Source organism: Natator depressus, chromosome 1 (genome assembly GCF_965152275.1).
Source record: "Natator depressus isolate rNatDep1 chromosome 1, rNatDep2.hap1, whole genome shotgun sequence".
NCBI classification, from domain to species: domain Eukaryota; kingdom Metazoa; phylum Chordata; order Testudines; family Cheloniidae; genus Natator; species Natator depressus.
Genome location: NC_134234.1, coordinates 250,348,176 through 250,370,029, shown reverse-complemented (window position 1 = coordinate 250,370,029; position 21,854 = coordinate 250,348,176). Strand labels below are relative to the sequence as shown.

The window sequence follows — 21,854 nt, the reverse complement described above, 5'->3', positions numbered from 1 at the left end:
CTGATGCCACAGTGCAGAGAGGTACTGCTGCCTATTCTGTGCTTATTCCGTTTTGGTTTTGTTGAGAGAGCTTCTACAGTGTCAATGTAAGTCAAAGGGTTATGTCCCTATGAAAAGTCTCCTTCATGAAGATAAATGATATGCATCAATGCATCCTTCAGAAGACAGTGCAGTGAATCCAGGATGCTAGGTATTGAAATGCTCATATATAGATTGAACCCAATATGTTTTTCCTCCCAAGGCAGAAATTCATAGTAGAGATTTAGTATTTCCCAAATTTAGCTTTTAAAATATAAGCTCTGCTTGCTAGAGAAGAATAAAAAGCATTCAAAATGTTATATAAATAATAATGTGCCTTTCTCAAACCAAAGACCGTCTATATATGCTTCTGTGTAATTGCAGGGAAATATTCTTGGACCAAGACTCAAACTGGATGTCAAATTTTAGTTGAGAGGGAAATTTGGTCATGGAATTAGAAATATCTGAAACCTGAATATAAAGGAAAATTTGACAAAACTTAAATGGTCAAGTTGCTAAGGCACAACTTCAATAAATCCATGTATCAGAAGAACGCTATCATCAGCCATGAGACACCAGGAAGTTACCATGTTTAGTGGCATCAAACTGCTTTTGTGACATCCTGAGTCACAGAGTGGAGGGTGTCCCAACGCAAAAGGAGTCTTTCCACTTATGCCCCTGTGCCATGGTTAACATTCTCATGGGCTCAGTGTGCTGCCCGCTAATTCCCCTTGGAGTGCACGCCCCTCAGACACATGCTAGCTGGCTGCTCACAAAGGGGTGCCACAATGCTTCCTGGAGGCAGTGCAGCTACAAACCACCCCCTACTCAGAGCTGCTAGCCCTCAAGCAGCATGTATGCACAACAATCTGTTAGATTCAATATTATTAGTCAGAAAAAAGTTGCAAACCCATTGGGATTAATCAAGCCTCATTGTATGCTTGCACATTCATGGGCAGAATTCACTCTTGTTTTGAGTGAAACTGCATGGAGATCAGAGGATCTTGGCCCACTTATATCAGTGGTGAATTTGGCCAGTCTAATTGTACATGTAGTACACAATAAAGCCTGGTACATTGTTCAATAGCCGTTTGTGAACTGACTTTACTTCTGATTCAAAATGTTGAATTCATGTATTTTTAGTGTATTATCTAAGCGTAAAGGATGATTCTTTTCTCCCTTCCTGGGCTGAATAGTGATTAGTTAGCAACTGTCTCTGTGCTTAGAGATATGGGTGCACTCATTAATGCTCTATCAATAACACGTCAGAATGCTTTTGTATAGAACACATATTATGTTGGGTCCTTTCCAGAGACTATCAGTCTATCATTCTTGGAGAGGATATTGTAGTATAATCCATCCAGAGACAGCTCTTCTAGTTTCCGAAGGTTATTGTTAATGAGGATGCATGTAGGATGTAATCACTGGCAGGAGTCTATGCTTCAGGGTACTGTAAGGCCAGCAGACAAGTCAGTGGCCAATTTTATCTGGCAGTTCCCTTTCCCTTTTATCAGAGCCATTTGGCTGAAGTCTAGGGGGATTTAGAAAGAACTGCAGAGAGGTTTTGGCTTGTAGAATTTAATGACAAGGTGTGAGGGGACAAGAGACAAAGCCCAAGAATAAAAACTATCTGTGTGTTGGGAGCTGCAGCTTCACACTGAGCTGCAAAAGCTGAAGTCTGTTCCTTAAAATACTAATGGCCATGTTGGAAGACAGCATTTGAGTTGTGCGGGTCCAGAATAGCACTGGTTTGGAAGACCCCCTGTAACCTCGTTACTTTGGAGGAAGTGTCGCTGCCAGCGTGGTCTTGCCCCATAGTATGATATAAAAGGAAATTCAATACCTTCTAAAGTGAACTGTGGTTATCTAGGCCAGATACAGTGTTTCCTGCGTGTACAGTAGATTGTCAGAGTCAGAGGAAATTTTATGTATCAGCCAAAGCAGTGTGGCAATTTGAAACTAGTCACGGCCTGTTTTGTTAGTTTAAATGTTTAATTTTCATGAACTCCCAGTGGAGTCAGTGGCAGTTGATGGCACACAGCACAGGACCTTACAGGATTGAGCTCTGAAGGAGCAGTCATGTCACATACTACAGTGAACATACAGGTGTGATAGTATACACTGTGGGCCAGACTGCAGTTGGCCCTGCACAGGTGCAGAAGAGACAAAGGTGGCACAAACCCCGACTTGCAGGATGGTGAGCACAGGCATTGCTTGAGGCTAGTGCCGGTGGCATTCACCCAGAGGAGGCAGGGAAGAATAGGTGAAAGCAGAACCGTAGCCATGTGCCTGTTCTGTACCAGCCAAAGGAGCTGGATGGGCCTAGAGAGAAGCGCACACAGGATGGCAGAGCTTTCAAAGGGTGGCAGAGCTCCTATTTTCACCTTCCCCAAGGCCCCAGGAGGTGTCCTAGCTGAGTCAGCCACAATCCCTCCCAGGGCTGTGTGGCAGCTCCTAACTCACACCCAGTATAGAGCTGATCACTAAAGGCACAATCTAGTCCTTTGTAAACTTTTATGTCCGTGAAGATAAGCTTTCTGGAGTTCTTATCAGTGGCCATGCATTTGCTTTTACAGAATGTTGAGTTTCAAGGCAGTCACAAATATTTGATAGCCAACCTCCCCCCCCACACACACACACACATACACACGCTGTATCTGTGAGAGCTGTAGGTGCTGAGCAGCCAGCCCTCCCACTGAAGTTCAGAATAGTGCACACATGCAATTAAGTAATAATTAACAAAACCTAGAATTGTGATAGTAAAGTCAGTCACAGGCATAGCCTCTTCCTGGGAGAAGGACAGGCAACAGTAAGGAAATGAACCCCTCCTGCAGACATCCCAGACTCCCCTTGTATGCTAAATATGTAATACAATTGTTAAACAAAAATATTTCTACATTATACATAAACCCTTAAGGCCAGAGCTTCAGCTGATGGAAACTGGCATTGGTCCATTGATTTCACCGATTTAAACAAGTGGAGGAGGGTATGTTTCTTTGTGACTGTGAGCTCTTTAGGACAAGAGCCAGGTCTTTGTCTGTCTGTGTTTGTACAGCACCTAGTGCAATGCGGCCCTGGCTCACTACTGTAATGTATCTAATAAAAGTTAACAGTATAACTTCAAAACCCCTTTGAAGTGGCCTTTAAATGTGTGCTAGCGTGGCTGTTTTCAATTCTAATGAAAAACATCAAACATATGAAATATTTATGGTAAATAGAGGCAGTAAAATAATTTTTCATGAATTTGACACATTTAAGACCTAACTGGTTATTTATGTATTGTTTGATTTATAAAATCACATATCCAATAGTCTCTAAGCATATTATGAGTCATGGTTACAAAAGACTTCTTTCAGACCAGGAAAGCAACAGATTGATAGTGTGACTGAGGGGTCTGGACTGTATTACTACTGGAAATAAATAGAAACCTGTTTGCAGAACTCTTTTTGGTTAAAGATATGACTCCTAGAACTCTTTGGGCCTGATTCTTCACTGCCAAACTGGAATGGCTTTACACTCATTTTGCATTGCTGTAATTGATGACACATGGTGCAGGGAAACAGAATCAGGCCCTTTTGTCTTTATGTGCTATTCAATGGCACTGTTAGTACACAATAGTAATAGTAGGGAAAAAGCTTGCTTTAACTGAATAAAATGATACCTAGTAGCAGTAATGATTTATAATATGAACAAGTGTAGAACATTAAGTGCCTTTGCCTTTATCACAGGTCCTTTAATTATGCCTGCAGCAAACAGCTCAGACCTAATCTTTCTTGTTGTTTAACTAATACTTAATATATGTGTCTTAAGTTATCTGTATTTTTGAATAATCATAGTAATGATGAGTGCTTTACACTGTATCTCTACAAGCAGTAACTAATCTTTATGACACCCCTCTGAGGTGGGTATTGTTTCTGTCTTTAGTGGAGTTATTCTGAGATTTACATCAATGCCAGTGAGTTGAGAATTATTTGTCCCTAAGCAAATGCTCAAGGCCACAGTGAGACTTATGGTCAGAGCTGGGACTCTAATGCCAGGAATTCCTGACTCCTAGCCCTGTGAACCAGCCTCTCTGCCTAGGCAGCTCCTGGAGTTACATGATTTGTTTGGATAAGCATTTGAAAAGATAATTTAGGCAAGGGTTGAACCTGGTGCAGTGTTGGCTCACAGAAGATGTCCGGGCATGAAGGTAGTTCTGTGGGCTCATCACTTGCATTTCAGTTCTGCCTTGTTTCTCTAGCATGCCACATAATTTAGGTTCTTCAAAAGATGTGCAGTACCAATCTTGCAGATTGGTTAAGTGTGTTTCACATGGATACAGAATGTCATTGTCAAACCTGGGATTAGAACTCAGGAGTTCCTGGCTCTAGTACTTTGCTCAGACTGGTAGAGCCTAGTGGTCTTGTTCACACCCCATATTACAATGTCAGGATCCTCCTCCCATCTAGCTATAGAGACAGTGAGGAAAGTTACAACCCTCCTTCCCTTGACCTGTTCATGATCCCCTCGGGATTGTGACCTCCAAGTTGAGAACCAATGCACTTGACTAGTCCATACCTTTGCCAAGCATGTTGGTGGCAGTATATTGGAAACCTCTCCATGCTCCAGTGATGGTGCATCAGATACCCCAGATCATTTGTATTCTCTTCCCCCTTTTAAGTGTCAATTTTAAATGTATCAAATGAACAGTTTATTTTCTTTTTTATTGCCTCTGCAGTGTTTGAAAATAAAGATAAGATTGTGATAATCATGGAGTATGCAAGCAAAGGGGAGCTGTATGATTACATCAGCGAGAGGCGGAGGCTGAGTGAGAGGGAGACAAGACACTTCTTCCGGCAGATTGTCTCCGCTGTACATTACTGTCACAAGGTGAGCACAGCATTTGGTGTTAACGTAACTATTTGAGGCTTTAACAGTGACTCTCATGCTTAAAAGGACCAGTGAGGTAAAAATGTTCAGCTGTTGAAGTGGGAGAGTCCAGCAGCAGGTATTTTATGTGTATAGCAAGATATCACAAGTGTAAATATTTCACTAGTTCACCACACATGTTTAGAGACTAAAGGCCATATCCGCACCTGGGTCCATTTCCACCAGCTAACTCCCTTACACCAAGCCTAACTCCCATTGGCGCTTTTGAAGATTTTCTCCTTAGGTAACAGAATACTCCACTAGCTTTCTGTAGAAGAAAGACCACTTAGTGACACAGCTCGTAGAAAAGGATTGATAGTTTTCCTGTAAATTGAATTCAGAACAATTTTTGACAGAAGAATAAGGTACAATATATACAATTAAAAAACAAACAAACGCAGAGCAGAGGTGTAAATGTGCAACTTCAGAACAAGGGAACTCTTTTGAGAGGGGAAGAAAGTGAGAATACCTGTCATGGAGTCATTTAAGTTACCCAAAAGTAACTGCTCCAGATATAATAGGAGCATCAGAAGGATTCCCTTTGTTCTTGCCTTTATCCTTCATGGCATGCCTCCGAAGGACAATTTAAGCCATGAAAACAAGCATCAGGCTGATTAACTTCATGGGCCCTTCATCTTCCCTTACAGGCCCTGGTTGTCCACATACCCTGTGACTGATACAGTCATAAGGATGTTATGTTCATGACATTTCAACAGGTATTGCTTTTATCTCAGCAGTGTCCATCTCCTCTCCAGAACCTATTGAGGCAGGGAAGCATTATCACCCCCATTTTTACAGGTGGGGAACTGAGGCACAGAGAGGTTAAGTGACTTGCCCAAGGTCACACAGGAGATCCATAGCAGAACAAGGAATTGAACTTGGGTCTCCTAGGCCAGTGCCCCAACCATGGGACCATCCTTCCTCCTGTGGGCCATGGAGGTGTAGAGCCAAAATATGCACCATACTAAAGCCAACAAGCAGCTAGTGCAGCCTTTTTGTTAGAATTTTAAAACATTTTAATCTCCCTTTGAATTCTGGTAAGTAAGGGAGGTTTGCAAAATCCACATTATACAGCACAGAAAATCCATTGCAGCCTTTTGTGCATGGTTAGTTTTTAGAACTTTAGGAATAAGATGCTGTGACTTAAATCCTTTTTGTTAATTTCCATCCCTAACATTTGCAGGCAGTAGCAGTCTTTGAGGATTCGCAAAAAGAAAAGGAGGACTTGTGGCACCTTAAAGACTAATAAATTTATTTGAGCGTAAGCTTTCGTGAGCTACAGCTCACTTCATCGGATGCATTCAGAGGGTTATAACTCCCCTTGCCCAAATGGCTGCACACTGGAGGAATTAGAGCTTTTCTAAGGACTAGTGTCATTGACAGATTCTGTTTTCTGGTGCCTGGGAAGAATATATTTCTTTCACACAGTGGGGGTAGGATAGGAGTTGGAATTAAGTTCCGAAAAGAATCCCCCTGCTGTTTTACAGGCTTTGTGGGAGGACAGATTCCAGTCATTCTTCTCTTAACCACACAGCAAGTGACTAATACATCTCCTGTCACTAGTCACTGGGCCGTGAGTGTTATGACAGCAAACTCAGCCCTGAAATGTAGATACAAAGACCACCCTGATGATTCAGTTCTTTAACCTGTCCAATATTCTTCCCCCCCCCCTTTTTTTTTTTGTTCTTCATTTCAGAACGGTGTTGTCCATAGGGATTTAAAACTGGAAAACATCCTTCTTGATGACAATTTTAACATTAAGGTAAGGTTCTTTCTGTCCTCTTCTCTGAATGGATTTGCAAGTTCCATAGCAATTTTTATCCAAGGTGTGATAGAGTCCAGTATTACAGCAACTGCAACTGGCAAGTAACTGAGCAGATGGGAGGTTGAGGAGAGAGAGTACTGTGTATGGTTAGCCTGAAGTGCTAAATGGAGTTTTGGATAATTTTGCGGGGAAACCCTTCTTGCCACTCAAGGGGTTCAGTTCCCAAAGCAATATTAATTTGCCAGTGGAAGACAGCAGAGTGTTTAAAGCGGTACAGTTTACATTATAAATGGTATTATTGCTGGCTGCTGCTAAGGCTCAAAAAAACTTTCTTAGCCTAGAGGGTTCAAGTGCCTCCTACAGAACACTCCAAATGTCCTTTTGATCACGTCTGGAAAATAAGCAAATAAGAGTTTCAAAATAAACCTAGTAAAGCACATGTGCTTCATTAGGAAATGGTCTTAGAACTCCAGACACAAATGTAGCTTTCTGACTGGTGACCAGTGATGTCATATCCATGTCAATAATCCCCAGTGAAAGCATGGGAATGACCTTCTTTCCTTTCTTCTTCTTTTTAGTAATAGCCATAAGACAAGATAAGTAATGCAGTTCTGGGAGATTAGCGAAGTTCCTAGATGGTGAACACGTTTCACCTTCAGCTTGGTGTCAGTTCACACTCATGAGGCATACAGTCACCGTCCTCTCCTGATGCAGCATAGATTGGTTAGATGTATAGATCTATGGACAAACAGAGAGGCAGATGATAGATACTGCCCACTGGCTGTTGTGCCTTATGGCGTAATTAACAAAACGAAGCAATCAGGAAGCCATCTACACAGCCTACTATCCCCAACAGCTCAAGTTTTGTCTTTGTCAGTTCTCTGTCCTGTCTCTCTACTGATCGTCACCGTGCTCCCTGCTCTGCCTTTTGTGCATCATACTGAAGAGACCCTATTCAGTTTAAATGTATGCACAATGGAAATGGAAATAGACAATAACATATGGTAGTTACCATCTGTGTAAAACTGATGACAGAAGCTACCTTGGATCAACGGGTGGATTAAAGACATATAAATATGCAGTTTCTAAAAATAGTATTTTACAGAGGGCACGTCCTATGCAACACTTGAACGTTTGTTGTTAACATCAGGGCTGTCGTGCTCAAGTCAATCTCTCCTATTATGCGCCAATAGTGTCACCAATGCCGGCAACCCCACCACCCCTTTTAATAGCACTGAAAACAAAAAATAGCCTTTCTAGGACATTGCATGTGGTCCAGGCTTCTGCATGCAGGATGGCCTCTCTTTCAGCATTACATACCAAACTATCTTCCCAGCTCATCACAGATTTTTTGAGAGAGAAGAAGAATTTGGGGAATTTGTTAAATGGGGTGGGCTGGGTTCATCCCATACAAAACAGTCATTTTCTCAAGTCTGTAGGAAATTGCATCAAGACAAAAGGCCTGATTCTCTCTTTATGTCTGTTTTATACCACTTCAACTCTTCTGAGTTCAAGAGATTTAATCCTGATTTACACCCCAGTGAGAGGTGAATAATACCCAAACTCAGTGTGATCAAAGCACTTCAAAATCACAGATTTTTTTCCTCAGATACTACAGTGGTTGATGCTATTTTTGGAAGCTGGATAGATGCTAGTCAGAAAGTAAATAGGGGCCTGATCCTGCAAGTCCTCACTGACATGAAGCATCCTGTTGACTTTGATGGGTATGAGCCAGGACTGCTCTTGTGAGCAAGAGTTTGCAGGATGGGGGTGAAATCCTAGCCCCACTAGTGTCAGTGGAAAAACTTGTGGCCAGGATTTCACGCTGGGGCTCCAGACATGTCAAATACCGCAGTGGTACTTTAACATAAATCTTGTGTTCATAGAATACCTGAAGAAATGTTAGTAGCTGATGAATCTTTTAATAATTTCCTACAGCTCCCAGTAAAGAACAACTTGGGGTATTCATAGCCTGTTTTCTCAAGGACCCCCTTTGTTGGATTAGATTCTGTTTAGCCTACCATCTGTGTGCCTTTTGCATATTTTCAGTTCTTCCTCACTCATTCCTTTGCTAAAAGTAATGCACATCTCTATATGTGCAAATATGCATGGGCATGATTATACACACAGGTGGCTATAAGCTGTCTTGCTTTCTCATGGTGCCTATATTTAAACAAAGAAGCTCTTGAGGTTTAAGGATTGGGATTTGGAAACGGTTTATATTTCACAATCCCACTATCAATGGTGTTTGAATTTGGATTCCTCTGAAGGAGGGTTTTTTGTACCTTACCTACCACATTGAGAACTACTTCCAGTACTTGATGTAAAACAGACAGTTGCTATTTGCTTTGATACTTTGGGGTTAGAATTTGTTATTGTGGTTTCTATGTTAGTGACATAGGGTTTTATTTCCCCTTTTTTTTCTGTTTCATAAACAATGTTTGTTGGCAAGGAAACACATCTGGAGCTGTAAATTATTTATTTTCAGTTGAGTCACTCTAACAGGCCCTGATTCTGAAAATATTTATACATGATTTATGCAGAAAGAGAGAAATGTGCAGTTTGGGGCTTTAGGAAGGGGCAGCTGGTTTTGGATGCTCAGTGGAAACATGTCTACTAAAATGGGATGAGACTTATTGTTTTCTATCTTTCTAAGATGCCCATCCTCATGAACTAATATTTATATTTTTTATTTCACCAGTAGATCCCAAAGCACTTCACAAATTTTACTAATTGGTTATAAGAAATGTATATAAAAAGGAACCACTTTGTTCACGGGGTTGCAAAGTATAAACTTTTCAAATAACTAGTGACACATATAGTGCAGATTACACAATTGTCCTATTCATCCATTATGTTAACAGCTTACATCTAATAAAATGTCGTCATAAGAAACCAGAACAATGTACAGTAGCACCCTACAGTGCTTTTAGGACAGGAAGTGAAAAACATTTTATCTATTAGAAATTACTCTCTGAGCTCAAGGAGTCACTTAGCTATTTTATTCTATCCTTTCCATTTGATACACTGCCAACTTTGGAGCCATCCTTAAATTTGATCTGATTAAATTTAAGTCATGAGGCAGATGAACAGTGAGCATAGAGGTAATTGGGTTTTTGAATTTAATTAGCTAGTAAAGTCTCTGGAAACTTGAAAGAGTCGTGGACTGAAGTACAACAAACAGGAAGCATCAATGTTTGAAGATTGACAAATGTAGCATCGTTGGAGTGCAGACTGTTGGGAAGATCCCCACTGTTCCGCAGACCAGAGTGTGTAGGGGCCTCTGGTCTAAATTATGTGGTTAGATTACTAAAGGACTTTCTGAGAATGTGGTGTTCCCTGAAAACCATTTCTTGAACACTCCCTGAAATGGGGGGAGCTGATACATATTTAATCATAAATAATGTCTTGGTTCAGTCATTCATGAGAAGGATTGTGTGCTCAGATCCTTTGGAAGTAAAGAAAAACAACCTTACTAGTTTTGGCTTAGAACTGACCAGTGCAGTCCTATAGCTTAGTACTTAATGTCCTTTGCAGTCAGTATTATGTTGCATTTTCGGAGCAAATGGCTGCATAATCAGTTTCTTGGTAAATTGTGCCTTACTACAGAATCTCATGGAGAAATCACATAACTCTGTGAAGTATGATGATGCTAAGACCTCTGAACTGAACCACAGTGTTATTTGGACCCAAAGTGTTACTATTCTGCATGTCAGTAATGGTGCTGACATCACCTAGCAGAGCGGCAGTCCAGATCCATGAATGAGGCTCTTAGACACTACCACAGTAAATGATCATAACAAATATGGACAGTCTGTTATGTCAGGAAATATGTATATATATATTTAAACGAAGCAAGGAAACTGATAATGATTAAACCTGTCAGATTTCACCAAAGTGTTACCAGCAAATTGACCACTGAACTTCCCTGCCTCTGGAACAGAGTCACAGGTCCATGCTCAAAAAGGGTTCTCCCAGGATATTGACTGTCTGCATCCTGGAGCAGAAAAATGGGGTGGAATCCCATGAGTTGATCCCTCCTAGGACTTCCCAAGTCAGCACAGTCTGCTATGTTGAAATTATTTTACAATCTTTATTGCATTGTATACCGTGTGATATACATAAAGCAGTAGTCACTTTAAGTCACGTGGTAATGAAGCGTGGGTTCGTGCAACAAATATTAGCCTCTCCCTATTCTGACTCACTTCCCAGCTGCTAGCAATACAATTTACTTTAAAATGACTTTATTACTACTTCGGGCTTCAGACCTTGGTCCAAATAACAGAGCTCCCTCCCTCTCACTGCTGCTCCTCCAGCTCTCATTAATTTGAAACATTGTGTGGAATGTTGGGACTTGAGAGCCTCTGTATGTCATATGACGTCACCCACCTTGCGAGGATCTATCTTTTATTGGATCAACTTCTGTGGATGAGTCAGATAAACTTCTGAGCTACACAGAGCTCTTCTTCAGCTTTGTCTAGCTCGAAATTTGTCTCTCTCACCAACAGAAGTTGGTCCAATAAACAATGAATCCTCACTAACTTTGTCTCTCTAATATCCTGGGACCAACATGGCTGCAATAACACTGTATACATAAATCTTCCCAGTCAGCTACCCCTTCTGCTGCTCCCCTTAGCTCTCCCACCAATGCCTTTTGTACCAATAGGGAGGGGGTCACCCTCTTTCACAATCATCCCCCATATGTGCCTGTGCAATAAATGGCTAGAAAGACAGTAGGGCTAAGGCAGCACCAAAAGACCAAAACTCCTGTTGATATGGTAAACTTAAAATGACGCAGAGTGACAGCAGGAGAGAAAAATGTAAGTGTAGTAGTGACAAGAAGCTGCTAACTGCACCTTCTATTGGGCTTTAAAATGAAAACAAGCCAGAATAAGTGCTGGTAACCCATGGGCATTACATTTATGCAGAACAGGCGGTTTGTTCACAGTAGATACATGTAATTCTTGAAAATTTCACCCCTAGCATGTAAATTCTTCAGTCATTCATCTGCTTCAATGGACCAAATATATTTTAGTCTGCATTGAAATACAAAGAGCCAGATCCTCATGTGATGTCAATCAGAATAGCTCCATTGAAGTCGTTGGAGCCATGCTAATTTATACCTGCTGAAGACCTGTTCCAAGTTCTTTAAATGAATGCACACTTCATGGAATTTACAATCCATACTTATAACCAACCAATAAATTACATCTAGGTTATTGTAGTTAACAGTAAACATGTAACACACCCCCCTCCTGAAGCTAAGGGAAGAAAAGCCTGCTGCCAGCACCTCCCAATTTTGAAGGTTTTTTGACTTAATGCTTTAGCTCCATTTAAGTGCCAAGAACATGAAGTAATCTTGGCTTCTATTAATCTTGTTTTGGGGGGCACTACAGCTTTTACGGGAAAAGCTGATAAATATCAGTCTGTGACTATGGGAGTGGATTGTAATATAAATACCCTTTTCCTGAATGGCCAAAATGAAAACATGAATGCCCAAGTCTAGGAGTTCCTTGGTGTGAAGAGTGGTATGTGTATCCTATATATGTCAATGCACATATACACACATTTTATACATTCCATGGCCTTAAGGGAATGTATTTTCTTAAGGAAGCATACTGTGCAGTGTCTGCCCCTGTCTTAACTGTATCCTGAACTAAACCAAAGCTCAGGGACTAACAGGAAAGTTTTAACATTGAATTGGTTCCACTCTTCTTCTGATTGACAGGACACACTTCTTAAGACTTAAAACCAACTTCCTGCAAGCTAGTCAGGGTGACTTGATAAGAAAGTGGAATTTAGGGCAATTAAGTGCAATTTGAGCCATGAGACTATGTCTGCAGATTGCAGTAGTACACCCCATTCAATGGTATTCCAGCCACCCAATGAAGATTTTACAAAACACACTTATTTAAGGGTTGATTTTGCTACAACAGATGGATAATACACTAGTTGGGATATTGAGTAAATTCAAATGATCATTATATTGGAATGGGATAAAGTACTATTAATGAACAGAAATCAGCTACTCCTTCAGCACTACCTTAGGAGCTGCAAATATCTGCAGGACTCTCTCTCTCTCTCTCTCTCTCTCTCTCACACACCCCCCCCCCCAGCAAAATATTAGAGGTGGGAGCTTGAAATGGGATAGATATGATTTTAAAGGTGACCAAGGATTTAAGCAAAAAATGGACATGACCCCCCATTTTTTTCCTTTATGATATATCAAGAAAACCTGGACGTTCTCCCCCACCCTGCTGCTTATTTTTGGTTTTTAGTCTGGCATTCCCTAGTTTTGCTGCAGAACATTGGGGGGGGGTGTCTCAGAGAAAGGCAAAAGAGTGAGGGGTGTCAAAAATGTTTAACAAGGACATCCTTTTTCCTAAATGCTGATTAGACATTGCAATTATGTTGGTATTTGCAATAGCAAACAACAACAAAACATTTTAAACACTGAAAAAAAAATCCTCTTTGCCTTCTGATTACAGTACTCTGCTTTTACTTTTTTGTCTTTTATGGTGTCATAATATCACTAGTTTTTCGTGGTAGAAAAGGCCTGCATTTATAAGGTGGGGGAAAAAAAACTCAACAGAAAACTCCTTCCTTGTTAGTTTTTTTGTTTTTGGTCTGAAAAATACTTTTGAAGCTTCCTGTATACATCATAAAGAAGCAAAAACGGGCAAACCCAATCCATTGTTTGTTTATTATATTGTTTAAGCCATCTATTATCATGGCAAGAACCATGATACAAGTTGTCAGTCTAGCCTCATGTCTTCTCTGCATGCTTTCTACCCTTCTTGCAGCACTGGCAGCCATTGCTGTGTGTGTTTATCAGCTCCACTCCACTGTACCCCTAAACCATCTCCTGCTGGCTGAACGGGCTTTTGCATTATATGGTCCCAACCCTTTGCCCCATTTTTTGCTATGCTATTTTTCTACTATTGTGGGAGGCTCAGCTTCTGTGCCTCCATTTCCCAAAGATGTGCAGAAGGAGAAGAGGAAGCAGCTTCTGCTACCCTGCTACTATGTTGGATTAATTTTTATAATGTAATTTAAAAAACAACTAAGTAAGAAAAAATGTCAAGACATTTAAACCCAGCAAAGCCCCAGCAATGTAATTGCTAGCAACATAATCCTAGATGGTAATCCACCCCCTCTACAGAATCTCATATGGGTTGGCAAGCTACTCCCCCCACCAGGTTCTCAAAGGAAGCCACACCCCTGACTCACATGATAGTCCCGGTGAAGCCACGATAGTAAGGTGAGCAGAATTTGTCTCGTGAAGGGATAGCTTGACTGTGCTCGCAGCTGCAGTGTGGCGCAGGGGACTTCTGGGGTAACTGCACAGAAAGCTACTGTGCATATCACCAATTCTAAGTTTTGTGAGCCAGCATTTTTGTGTCCATTTTTGTGTCAATAGTGTACATTAATAAAAAAGTGGATCTCTGTGACACAGACATTTGCGTCAAAAACCAGATAAAATCGTGAGCTACGTGGCCTTGTTCTGGGGAAACAATGAAAATGTAAGGGATGTGAGTTTTTAAGCCACAGTGTCACAAAGCCTCAACTTTTGTTTGATAAGAACAAGAGCAGCGACTAGACCAGGGGTTCTCAACCTTTTTCTTCCTGAGGCCCCCCAAATATGGTATAAAAACTCCATGGCTCACCTGTGCCGCCACCCCTGGTTTTCTGCAGATAAAAAAGCCAGGGCTGGTGTTAGGGGGTAGCAATCAGAGCAATTGCCTGGGGCCCCACGCCACAACGGGCCCCACAAAGCTAAGTTACTCAGGCTTCAACTTCAGCCCCAGGTGGCAGAGCTCAGGGCCCCGGGCTGCAGCTTTGTACAGCAGGGCTTCGGCTTTCTGCCCTGGGCTCCAGTGAGTCTAACACTGGCCCTGCTTGGTGGAGCCCCTGAAACCTGCTTGTGGCCCCCCAGGGGTCCTTGGACCCCTGGTTGAGAGCTGCTGGACTAGAAGAAATAAATAAATGTCCCAACAAACTCCAGGGGCATTTTGTCTGTGCTGGGAAATGTAGGAATGCAGGATTTGGTTGATCATTCAAATCCATAATGGCATAATTGATGAAAGTCTATTGAACCTGGAAAGGTTAGACAGTGCATCACTCTCTTTCTCTCCCTACTATAATTGGCTCCAAATGACTTCAGATGCCACTTCCTTCTGGAACCTTATCCCCGGGTTCCCAGGACACCACTGCCTCACTTCTCCTGTTGAGTTCTAAGGGCCTGACTCTCAGTTTGCCTGCACCTTGTGTAGGCTTTTAGACCAGTGCCACCACTTTATGCTCACTTTGCACTGGGGTAAATGACTACACATAGTGCAGGGCAACCAGAGGACAGTAAGGTCCAGGTTCTTCCAGTTATCCTTGCAAAGATATGTGAGGTATCCAAGATTAAATGACTTACTGATGGCTGCCCAGGGAACCAGAGACTGAGCTGTGAATAGAAACCAAGAGTCCTGGCGCCTAATCCTGAAGATTTAACCAGTAGATCTCACTCCATCCCTATCTTTTCATAAGGTAAATGTCAGTACTACAGAACCCTTTTGTCTTTACAGATTGCAGACTTTGGTCTTTCCAACCTCTATCACAAAGACAAGTTTCTGCAGACCTTTTGTGGGAGCCCACTGTATGCTTCCCCAGAAATTGTTAATGGAAGACCCTATCGAGGCCCAGAGGTAAGGGGACACAGGGGAGAAGGAAAGTGAAATTAAAATTAATCTTATGTTGGTGGCACATATATAATCTGTACTTGGTAATAATGAGCATGAACATTAGTTCTGTCCTGATAGTATCTCACACGTAGACTATGTTGGGCCTCTCCTAGGTTGGAAGTATTCAAGCTGCCTTCTGTTACTTTCATTTGCCTTGCTTACACTTTGTCAGTTGTTAAATACCTGCATGCCGGTAACCAAGCACAGCTGGGTGTTCCATTGCTTTTGTGGTGCTAATGGTCTGGAAGACTGCAGGAATCAGCTTTTCTAGCCTTTACGCTTCTTGTCTATGTATTTTTAGGTTGACAGCTGGGCCCTTGGTGTATTGCTTTACACTCTGGTTTATGGAACGATGCCCTTTGATGGCTTTGATCACAAAAATCTGATCAGGCAGATCAGCAGCGGAGAATATCGTGAGCCAACACAGCCCTCAGGTATAAAAAAAGAGCTGGTGTAATGCGTTGAGATGACAGGAGTTCAGAATGGCTGGCTGACCTGGCCTCTACCAGCATTTTCTGGTGTGTCACTTTAGAATGACAAGTAAAAGGATCTCCCATCCCCTCTCAAAACATCATCTGCCCTCAGTTTCCATCTGGATAGAGCCCTTACCAAAAGCCCTTTTTAAATGAAAGTTTTACAGCAGATAGATTTTTATTGCCTTGTGGAAGCTTTAACAGGGTCTTTTAACTAGATCTATGACAGTGGAAAGTCTGTTAGCTATTGCAAGTGAAATTGTTCAGACAAGCTGTAAATTGATACAAGGTCCTGATACAGATCAGTCTTCTAGTCTAACTACATTGTGCGATATATATCAAAAGCAGAAAGAAGAGGAATAGTCATGGGGAAGCAACCACTTGGCCCAAGAACCCATTCTGAAGTCTGAAGTCAATACCAATATGTTCACAATTATTATTACACAAGGGGATGCCACCGTGATTAGAACTCTGATAGAAAGGCACCGAAGAATTCTAGTCCAGCTACATGATCATAATGGTCCCTGGCCATGAAATCTATGAATCTATCAATAAATTTCACTAGTCATTTATTTTTCATCATTTGTTTGCCACCATTTTTCATATTCTCCCTCCTGGTTATTCCTACCTAATTTGCTTTGTGGAAATTTACCTTTAAAAATATATAACAGACTATATTATAATTGCATTTTTCTTTCCCTCCCCCTCTTTAAAAAAAAACAAGGATGCAAAATTAATAATGTACATAATTTGAAATACCTGAGTGCCCTTTTGTTTTCCTCTAAGGCTTATATGCTTACATCTGGTTGATGTAAAGTTCAGTGTCTACACCAGATTTCTTCACTAATATGGAAAAATACTCATCTACTTGACAAGCCAATGGTACATTTGTTTGGATGTATCATGTGGCTTCAGATATGAAATAGCACTTAATTTCATTTTCTGAAGTTGAATTGATGGTCAGTCTTCCCACATAGCACATTCACTTCACCTGTTTTGAGAAGAATCTGTTCATCTGTCTTGCCCATATTTCCATGTCTTGCCCATATTTCCATGTCTATATTTTGACTATTTTAAATGTCATTTTTGACCATAGATGCTCGTGGTCTGATCAGGTGGATGCTGATGGTGAACCCTGAGCGACGAGCAACCATCGAAGACATAGCCAATCACTGGTGGGTTAATTGGGGCTACAAGAGCAGCGTTTGTGACTGTGATGTCTTGAAAGACTCAGAGTCCCCGCTGCTGGCTAGATTTATTGATTGGCATCACCGTTCGACAGGTCTACAGCCAGAGACTGATACCAAAATGAAGTGCCTTTCTAAACCCAAATGTTCTGAAGTTACGCTGGAGCGACAGAGGTCCCTGAAAAAATCAAAGAAGGAAAATGACGTTGTGCAATCGATCCAGGAAGGAGGGGCTGAGAATGCATCCAAACCAACCTCCAAGAGGCCCAAGGGCATCTTGAAGAAAAGGAGCAACAGTGAGCATCGGTCTCACAGTGCAGGATTCATTGAAGGAGTGGTCAACCCAGCGTTACCCTCCACTTTTAAGATAGAGCAAGAACTGTGTAGGACTGGTGTAGTCATTAAGAGTGCCATGGAGGGAGAGATAGCAAGTAAATACGGCACTAAAGCATCTTCCCTCATGCCAAAAAAAGGAATCTTAAAGAAGACTCAGCAGAGAGAGTCTGGCTACTACTCTTCTCCAGAACGAAGTGAATCTTCTGAATTGTTGGACAATAAGGATGAGACAGAAAACAGTGATACATCCCCAGGCATCACTGAAACATCAAGAATTGGGTCTCATAGCCATTCCTATAGACGTAAGGGCATCTTAAAACACAACAGCAAGTATTCCACCAGCAGCATTGACTCTGCTTTGGTCAGTCCTGAAACACCGATGGTGGAAGCCATGGAAGAAGGGGTCCTGCCTGGGGATAGATTATCTCGAAGTTACAGTCGCCCTTCTAGTGTGATTAGTGATGACAGTATTTTGTCCAGTGACTCCTTTGACTTGCTAGATTTGCGAGAGAGCAGGCCAAACAGGCAAAGGATACGCAGTTGTGTCTCTGCTGAAAACTTCCTCCAGATCCAAGATTTTGAAGGACTCCAGAACCGCCCACGCCCACAGCATTTGAAACGTTATCGAAATCGGCTGGGGGACAGCAGTTTTTCTCTTCTCATGGACATGGATGATGTGACTCAGGTCTACAAGAAAGCTCTGGAGATCTGCAACAAGCTCAACTAGCACAGTGGAGAGGGTGGGAAGGGAAGGGAATTGTCATGTGTACCTTTATGATGGAGTTAGCCTGGTTACCAATTTGCTGACAGTGGTAGGATCATCAAAATGGGGTTGAATGCGCATACTCAGCTGAAAACCTTGAGATATGTAGAAACCCCAAAGAATTCTCTTGAGCATTATGCAAACTCTCTTTTAGTTCGCTTTATTAAAGTATTACCTAGTTGCCCAAAGAAAACATACATATGTGATGCAAACATACAGCGCCTAACACAGTGGGGTCCCGGTCCATGATTGGGATTTCTAAGTGCTGCGATTGTATAAATAAATAAATAATAATACCAGAATCTGGCAGACAAAGGCGTAATGTAGACAAATTCAGATTGGAAATAAGGCAGGTATTTTTAATAGTAAGTGTAGTTTACTAGTAGAGCAGCTTTCCCAAGGGAGGTGGTGGATTCTTCATCACTTAAATCTGTCTCAATATTGGATGTCTTTCTAAAAGATATACTCTAGTTCATCCTGAAGTTATTTGACTTGATGCAGGAATTATGGGGTGAAATATCTATGGCCTGTGTTATACTGGAGGCCAGACTCGATGTTCACAATGGTCCCTTCTGGCTTTAAAAATCTCTGAATTTGCTTTAGGAAGGGTAGTTTTAAATAGTCACACTTAGTGTGATGTGCCCAGAAAATTTGAGGCATGTGGCTACAAATTCACATCTTCCATCTACCATGTCATTCTCCTCACTAGCAAGGGGCACAGATTCGTATCTGACCATCAGTACTAATAGTGAAAAAATACAAGAACTGAAACCACAGCATGAGCTAGAAAAAGTTGACCATTGCAAATGGCTAGTTGATTTCTGCCCCGCACCCTCCAACATATTTACTAGGTTTGTGACATTTTCCAGATTGTTTCCAGCCAAACAAATGCCTAGGAAGGGGTGTGTTTATCACATTCTCTCAAGGGTTAATTAAGCACAAGACCCAGATTTCAGTCACTTTCACTGTCAGCAAATGGTGCCGCCTTGCTTATTAGCATGTATCTGAGAGTGGAGACTAGTTTGCTTCTAGAATGTTAGCTTAAGAAAAGGTTGTAGCATGTAGTAAATGGAGAGAGGACTGAGAATCAGTGAGAATGTGCCTTTTCCCCAAATAAGAATGTTTTGAAGTAGGTAGCAGTGGAACAGAAGGAATTTGACTATGAGTGCTGGAATGAGAACAGTAGACTCGACAAGGGATTTGTTATAAAAATGCAGGTATCTATCTCTATTTGTAATTGGTACTGCATGAGCAGTGGTATCAGTCTGAAAAGGAGAAAAATGTATATGTTTCCTTGGATATATCTAAATATCCAGACTTAAGGCTTCAACTCCCATAAAGGTACCACTTGGGTCTACTGGATTACCTGAATGTAAGTAAGCCTCAGTTAGCAAGGCACTATGCGTTTGACAGGCCTGGGCAAACTGGAGTCGTATGGCCAGTTTCAGATCTCATTTACATGAACATATGGCCCTAGGCTTCATTCGGGCTGCACTGGTGTGACTGGGGGCAGAATTTGGCCTGTGAGGTCAAACTGGCTACAGCTCTAACAGTCCAAACACACAAACAACTGGAGGTTAAAGGGCCAAATTCTGCTTTCATCTTTACCCCAAGACTTCAGCTGGGAGCAGAATTTGGCCCACTCTCTCTGGGCATGCTCTAAAATCCTAAAAGCCATAGAGAAATAGCACCAAGTTCCATTTGGATTAGCTCAGAATCCAGAATAGCAATGTGAATAGATTTAAGAAAGAACAAAGAACTGCTTTATTGCTCATTGCTTCCCAGCTTGCAAACTCCTGATTTTGTGTGTCACAGTACTTCACTCAATCCAGCTGATTTTAAGGAGGAGCTGACAAACAGGCATAAAGCTGGGTGAGTTTTAATTCCTGAATTGCCGCCTCTATCTCAATGGAGAGGTTTTTTCCTCCAGGAGACACTTGGCCAAAATTCAGCCCAGGTGTAAAAGGCATCTGTGGTGCTGTGCTCACACAAAGCAAGGCTAAATGCTCACTGTTTGTTCTCTTAAGAAGGGAGATTTCAGTCCATTCTTTTATTTATGGATATGTTTCGGTATGATAATGAGGCATCCTGTCCTCCCAAGGGCTTACATGTGTTGTTTCTGCCTCTTCAAAAATCCATGTACTATTTTGAAGGGTGCAAAGTTATCAGGTTTGCCATATACCATTTTAGGGAAATGTGAACTAGAGACCACATGGTTTCAGCAATTCAGGTGAGCTTTGCAGCCTTGGGCAAAAGATGTTCTTTTAACTGTATGCCCTGGAGTGTCAGGTGCCAGACCCTGAGCTGGTGTAAATCAGCCTACTTCCCTTGACCTAATGGAGCCTGACTTCAGTAGACCTACACTGATTGACACCAGCTTTGAATCTGACTCTAAATGTGTAAATGATTTATACAGGTTTCGAGATGAAGGAGGCGGACCTCAGCTTGCTGTTGTGAGAACTGAGAAGCAGCCCAAAGGCTCAGATCTCCTTAGATTTTTGCCCAGGCCTGCCATCTTGTGTACAAATGTGAATGAATGATTGACTGCTTGCTGCCAAACTGGAAATGTCATGTAGGGATTTACTGGCATGTTATCATTCCTAGAAGAATAGAAAGAAAAAAAACTTGACTGCACATTATTATTAGTGTTGTGATTTTTATTTAATTTTTTTGTAATACAAAGTTGACTTTTTTTTTTTATTTGAATTTGTCTTTTTTTATTTATTGGTCTGAAAGCCATTTCAAATAGGTATAATAATATATTTGGTGTAATTTAATTGGTGCAACATTATTTTACAGCTGCAGCCAAAATGGTTTTGTTTTGTTTTCCACTCATTGGTTGGCTCTAGAAGGCACACAGGGAAAACGCTGGATAATCACCCAAAGTGTTTGTATTTTTAATCTGATACTGTTTTTTATTAAATAAAAATAAAATGAATGGAATGTAAGATTTTTTTTCTCTTTAAATAAATGTAGATCAACTGTGGCCAAATACCAATGAACTTCTCATGCAAAAATACAGCAGCATCTCCAACAAACTGTACTGAGTTGTTTACTCAAAGCTTTTGGCTTATTTGTGTATTTGAAGAGAATATGGGTGGCCACTGAGACTTACATGCTGAGAGAGATTTGGCACTGTGAACAAGCCATGGTTTTCATCTGTATTAAAATAGCACAGAGAAGAATAGCTAACTGGGATCTCCTTTCTTCGAGATTGAGATCCATGAGCCAGGTGTGTTGCAGGTGAGGGCAGAACAGGCTGTCTCACAGCCAGGCAACAGCAAATTTATTTATGCCAAGTAGGATGACCAGACAGCAAGTGTGAAAAATCGGGATGGGGGTGGGGGGTAATAGGAGCCTATATAAGAAAAAGACCCAAAAATCAGGACTGTCCCTATAAAAGCGGGCCATCTGGTCAACCTAATGCCAAGCAACACCCGCAACAGTAGTCCCTTCCCCTCCCTGGTCTGGGAAGGAAATGTATGATTATTTTAAATCTTCCTGCTGATGTAATCCAAGGCTTGTTTGGACAAAAAGCTATCAGCCATATGTTGCTATCAGATGTGCTGTGGTTTTAGTCATACGGCTTTCAGCAGGCCGAGCGGTCAGCTGGTAGAAGACAAAAAGGGGGTTTCCTTTTGATTTAATTGGTTGGAGTCCACTTGAAAATTGGAG

The 21,854-nt window shown here is 41.5% G+C and overlaps 1 protein-coding gene across 1 annotated transcript in view; it reads left to right on the top strand.

The window, feature by feature from the left end:
- Nucleotides 1–21,141, top strand: part of NUAK1 (NUAK family kinase 1) — a 59,685-nt gene extending 38,544 nt beyond the window's left edge. Inside the window, exons 3-7 of the mRNA XM_074941023.1 lie at nucleotides 4,736–4,887; nucleotides 6,623–6,688; nucleotides 15,265–15,384; nucleotides 15,722–15,854; nucleotides 16,990–21,141. Coding sequence (XP_074797124.1) covers nucleotides 4,736–4,887; nucleotides 6,623–6,688; nucleotides 15,265–15,384; nucleotides 15,722–15,854; nucleotides 16,990–18,143 — 1,625 coding nt within the window. The 3' untranslated portion in view covers nucleotides 18,144–21,141. The remainder of the gene's footprint in view (nucleotides 1–4,735; nucleotides 4,888–6,622; nucleotides 6,689–15,264; nucleotides 15,385–15,721; nucleotides 15,855–16,989) is intronic.
- The last annotated feature ends 713 nt before the right edge of the window (nucleotides 21,142–21,854 follow it).